The sequence below is a fragment of the Gadus chalcogrammus genome, chromosome 15 (assembly GCF_026213295.1).
Source record: "Gadus chalcogrammus isolate NIFS_2021 chromosome 15, NIFS_Gcha_1.0, whole genome shotgun sequence".
Classification (NCBI taxonomy): domain Eukaryota; kingdom Metazoa; phylum Chordata; class Actinopteri; order Gadiformes; family Gadidae; genus Gadus; species Gadus chalcogrammus.
The window spans coordinates 2,910,577-2,915,478 of record NC_079426.1 but is presented as its reverse complement, the minus strand read 5'-3'; the positions used below and the strand labels follow the sequence as shown (position 1 = coordinate 2,915,478).

General features: G+C 44.3%; 1 protein-coding gene across 1 annotated transcript in view; it reads left to right on the top strand.

Moving 5' to 3' along the window:
* The window catches only part of eys (eyes shut homolog), a 101,102-nt gene that overhangs the window by 62,929 nt on the left and 33,271 nt on the right, over window positions 1–4,902 (top strand). The window contains exon 27 of the mRNA XM_056609869.1: window positions 3,434–3,610. Coding sequence (XP_056465844.1) covers window positions 3,434–3,610 — 177 coding nt within the window. The remainder of the gene's footprint in view (window positions 1–3,433; window positions 3,611–4,902) is intronic.

The following is a 4,902-nucleotide window of genomic DNA, read 5'->3' as shown; positions in this document are numbered from 1 at the left end:
CCCCCCCCCCCCCCCCCCCCAAAAAATAACAACCAACCCCATCCTCCGGGCTGAGCGTCGCTCTCTCACCCCTTCCTAGGGTGACGACGTAGGGGTCCCGTTCGCTCTGATGTCCAATTAAGGTGACAGCCATGACGGGACGGGCCGGGATAACGCGAGTCACCCCTGTGCTCCCGCCTTTAATGATGTATGTGCGTGTCATGGGGGGGGGGGGCACCGTGACTAATTGCCTGTGTACACATGTGCTCAGGCTGGACATAAATCCGCTGATCCTCCCATGTGCAACGTGTGCACGAGGGCAGAAGATGCACGTCTGTCTGATCGTGGCTCACTGTTGTTCCTGGAGGTTTGCCTGCGATTCGCCTTCAGGGCAGCAATGAAACATGTTTTTGGAGATCTTAGGGTGTCATTTATGTTTCGCCCTAAGTTGATGACTATAAGGGAAATATTCCTTCTTGAACTACTTTGAGCTACATCAAACAGATGCTATCTCACAGACGACGAGCAGAGCTCGCCGACGTCTTCTTATCAGATTTAGACCTATCTACTTAAAGGTAGGGCTAGGCAATTTATTTTTGAGGCATTTTTTTTGTCAGGTTTTCTCAAATTCTCTTTACATCCAGACAACAATCAATAAATACGATGCTTTGATAATGAAAAGAGAAATTGGGTATTCGTGGCCGTCACAGGCCTGTAATAAACGCGGCCAATAATTGAATGTGGCAGGAATGAAATGTTTGGACGGCTTACCTACCTGCGCGCACTCTGCCCATGCACTCATCATCGCGCATGAGCGGAGTCTTCCAGAAGGCTAGGCAGACCGTATGCTAACGCTAGCGAGCTAGTCATGTCTTTTGGGGAAGTGGCTTCAGAGGGAGGCCTTAAGGGAAGAGGTGGGATATTTATACACCACCCTACCTTTGACGCATATCTAAAGATACTTTACTGAGAGTCTAGGTAAAAGTCCCAACAGCAGACAGGTCATCTTGCTAATGGATGCCTACAGGTAGATGTTTGGGTTCAATCCCAGAACCTTTCAACAAGAAGACGTTCCCCCTCACTTTCATGCCATTCCAGATTTTAAAAACGAATGCTGTGATAGAATTCAGCCTGCTGAACCTGATGTATACGTTTATTTGTTGAAGTTAACTTCTGGGAGAGAAGTTCACGTCTTATGCATGGCCGTCCATTTCGGATCTTGATTTCAAATCACGAAACTCATGGGTTGCTTCAATGATGGTCAAACGGATTGTAAATATATCGACTCTCGAGAGGTCACGTAAAGTAGCATCGGCAGGGTTCGGAAATGTCTGCCAGAGTTGTCCCTGGAAGATAACGAGGAAGTAATGGACGATTGATTGATCGGAACGACTTGACCGCCCGCCCAAGGTCAGGGAGTAGCCGCTGTGATGACACCAAACAGCATGACACGTGACTGGATTAATAAGTCACACATCATACCTGATGCATTATGGAAGCCCTGACTGGAGTTGAAAAGTGGCTGATGTGGATAGTCGAAACTAAGGAAGAGCCTTATTGTGTTAATTAACGGGTTGCTGGCTTCTCGTCACATATCAAACCACCAACTAAAGGACCAAAGGGATTTGAACCAGATCAAGGTGCTAGTTCTCCCCGGTCATATTTCAAGCACGCCTCGGCTGTCATGTATTGCCTTTTTTTCCGGGGGAACAAGAAGCATCGGGCCAGAGACCTTATCTAAGACATTATGTTTGGTGTGAAAGTTTCCAATTTGAAGCTAAATGAACGCCCAAAGAAAATTAGTTATGGAGCAAATGGCTTCCAAAATCGGAAGGTTTGCTAGAGACAGGAAGCCACTGAGGCAGGAAATGATTCATACTGTGACTGTATATTGATGACCTCACTCTGTGCCTCATTAGTTCTCTTCTTTAGTTATTTTCTAAAGCTTTGAAGTATTTTTTCTCGGCTGGAAGAATCAAACGTATTATAAGCTATGCACATTTTGTACAGGACTTACCTGGCTATTTTATTTCTCTAAAACAACGATCTGCCCAGCTTTTGTCTTCATTCTTCCTAATTAGTATTGGTCTGCGTCACTGCCACTTATGCCGATGGTTATCAATGTTTATATGACTCACTTTATGATCCAGACGATGAAAACAACTTGTAGACTCGAGATCTTTACAAATATATGTGTCTGTGTGCCTTGAACGACAAAATACATTCATGTAGGACTGAGATGGAAGCCTTTTGTGTGTTTGTTTGGGCAGATTATATTATGCCCATCTAGACTCACTTGTTAACTAGCAAACCAATAATTACGATGTCTTTACTTTAGAGTTCAATTTCTGTTTTCGAGCCAGTGTGGAACATAAGTAGCAGAGGGGAGGCCAACTACACATGTCAAAAATATGATGTGTTTTGCAAGTTCCTTACTTTCTTGCTCAACTATACTTTCGCTGTTTTAAAAAAGAGAATAATATCATTATTGTTGGTGAAGTATTTCACAGACAATGTTGGTCACCACCTACACATATGCAAAGATCTCTTCACCCTTACCTAAATGCAGCAAACTGCTGCATTTAGATGCAGCCAACTACTGCATTTAGCTCCCGATTTAAACAAATGTATAGATTCTTGTTTTCCGTTTTATTTTTGTATCGTACTCAACTGCATACACTTACAACTGCAAACAATAGTGAATACTTGTTTATGCCACATCGATTTCACTGCAGCTCCTTCCGATCCATAATAGCGTACAGTGTATTCCCGGGACACAGACATACGTTGTTGCTAAGGTTTTTCCCTCGCTGCTTATATTAGCCTCCTCCTTCCACCGTGAGCTGAGCGCCTGGTGAAAAGATGTATTTGTGTCAAATAGAAAAGCCAACAGGTCATTACTGTCTGGGGACGCTGATGACCCGCGTGTCTTCCCCCCTTCTCCTCCCGTTCTCCTTGAAGTCATTCCCCTTTCTATTTCCTTCTTCCTTCCCTTTTTTCTGTCCTCCGTTGGGAAATCACCGAGCATTCCTGACAGGGAGAGAGCGTCGTGCTGACTGCGCTCATAGGCCAACTGTCACCGCCGGAAACAATCGCTTGAATAAAGGGGGGAGTCTTTCTTGCGCTGGTTTGATTTCTTTCAAGTGGTTGTGGTACTGTCGACTGCTTCTACTCCAGAGAGAAAAAATATGTATTTGTTGTGCGTGTGCCTTTCTGTCTGGGTTTTTACTTTAGAAACTTTGTTGTGACATGTCTTGATACGCTGTCTTTTTATTCAGCAGATCCTTAGCGATCACAAGTCATAGTGTTAATTAGACAAAGATATTTTTGCTTTCATTGCGGAGTGAGGTCAATTCCAACTCCCCCAAAATGGTCGCTCTCCCCAGCATCATTTCCCTCAGGTCAACAGCCCCTCACCATAGCATGTCTCTAATGTGCCCCTTCTCTCCTCCAGACACCCCTATTCACATCCCAGCGTTCACGGGGACCTCCTATCTAATGCTGGAGCCCCTCGCTTCATTCCTCCAGCCTCAGGGGCCCGGCGATGATCCCCTGGCCCCCGGCCGGGCCAGCGCCGTGGGGCTTTATCTGACACTGAAGACCCGGGCCACCCAGGGAACCGTACTCTACAGTGAGTAGGCTCCTCTGGCCGACTCAACAGCTCACGGAACGACCGCGGTTACACTTTTCATTTCCGTGTCTTTTTTTATCTAGAAGGGGTTTATTTAAGTGAGGCGGAGAGTGACACATGGACAAAAAACTAAATTGGAGTAAATATGAAAATGACCTTGAGATGCCGCACAACCGAATGAGAGAAAAATGATTGTTCAATTTGTACATTTTTTTTAGTGCAGCTCAGAGATGTTGAGATAGTTCAACAACGTCCTTTCTAATTTATGAAACAAAGGTAGAGTTTAAGGTTTAAAAAAGTAAGTCAATTTCGTTTTTCTGCTTAATGCTGACTGAGGTGGGAGTTTGCTTGTGGGTTGAAAAACACAAGACGTAAAACATTGTACATTTTATGCAAATATGTGCTCCAAAAAAGTTATTTTGGATTAAATTCATAACCGAATACTTCAGACCCTGCAACGCCTTTTGGTTGCATTTGAACAGATTCCCTAAATATTTTTCACTCATAAATTATTAAACCAATTGATTGGTTTTTCAAAAGTGGCAAGTTCTCAAAATATCCCAGGTTCAAACCATGAATAAAGTACAAGAAAAGCCTGTTGAATACAATCAAACAATTCTCATATTTACCCGAAATTGTCGGCCACTTTACACTTCCAATCCAAATCTAAATCTAAAACGTTGTGGCTTATCTTTCCAAAATCTTTTGTCCTTTATTGTGTTACTTCAGACTCGTGTCAGACCAAAGGTTTTGACAGCTTCCGTTGCAGAAGGGACAAAATATTCACCTCAACAATCAGCAAATTGCAATATCATTTATTATGTCCTTATTCTGTACAAGCTACCCACACTGATCTGCAGGGAACCCACCTTAAGGCTGTCTGCATTAGCATTGGCTGTCTTCCTATCCCCTCACATTACACAGGATGTAAAGTAAACCTCCTCCAAGCCACCGGGACAGAGTCCAGAGACAGATGCACTCATGAACTCATGAGCACCTTCAGATGCCGTGTGATTAGAATTGATTGGGTCCCCCCGGCCCCCAGATCCTAACCCCCCCCCCCCCCCGCCCGGAATTCCTCATCTACCCCCGGATAAGTTCCCTGTCCATCCCCACTCATTTCATCTGTCGTCTCCATGAAAGCACTTCATAGATTTGATCATGAGAAAGAAAGGAAAAGTAAAACCATGGTGGCTTTTATCCCGCACTCCTAACCATCCAAGCCCTTCTCATCCTTGTCTTTGTTCGTGGTGGAATTTGGATCCGGAAGTTAACTTTTTTTTCTGGCGTTA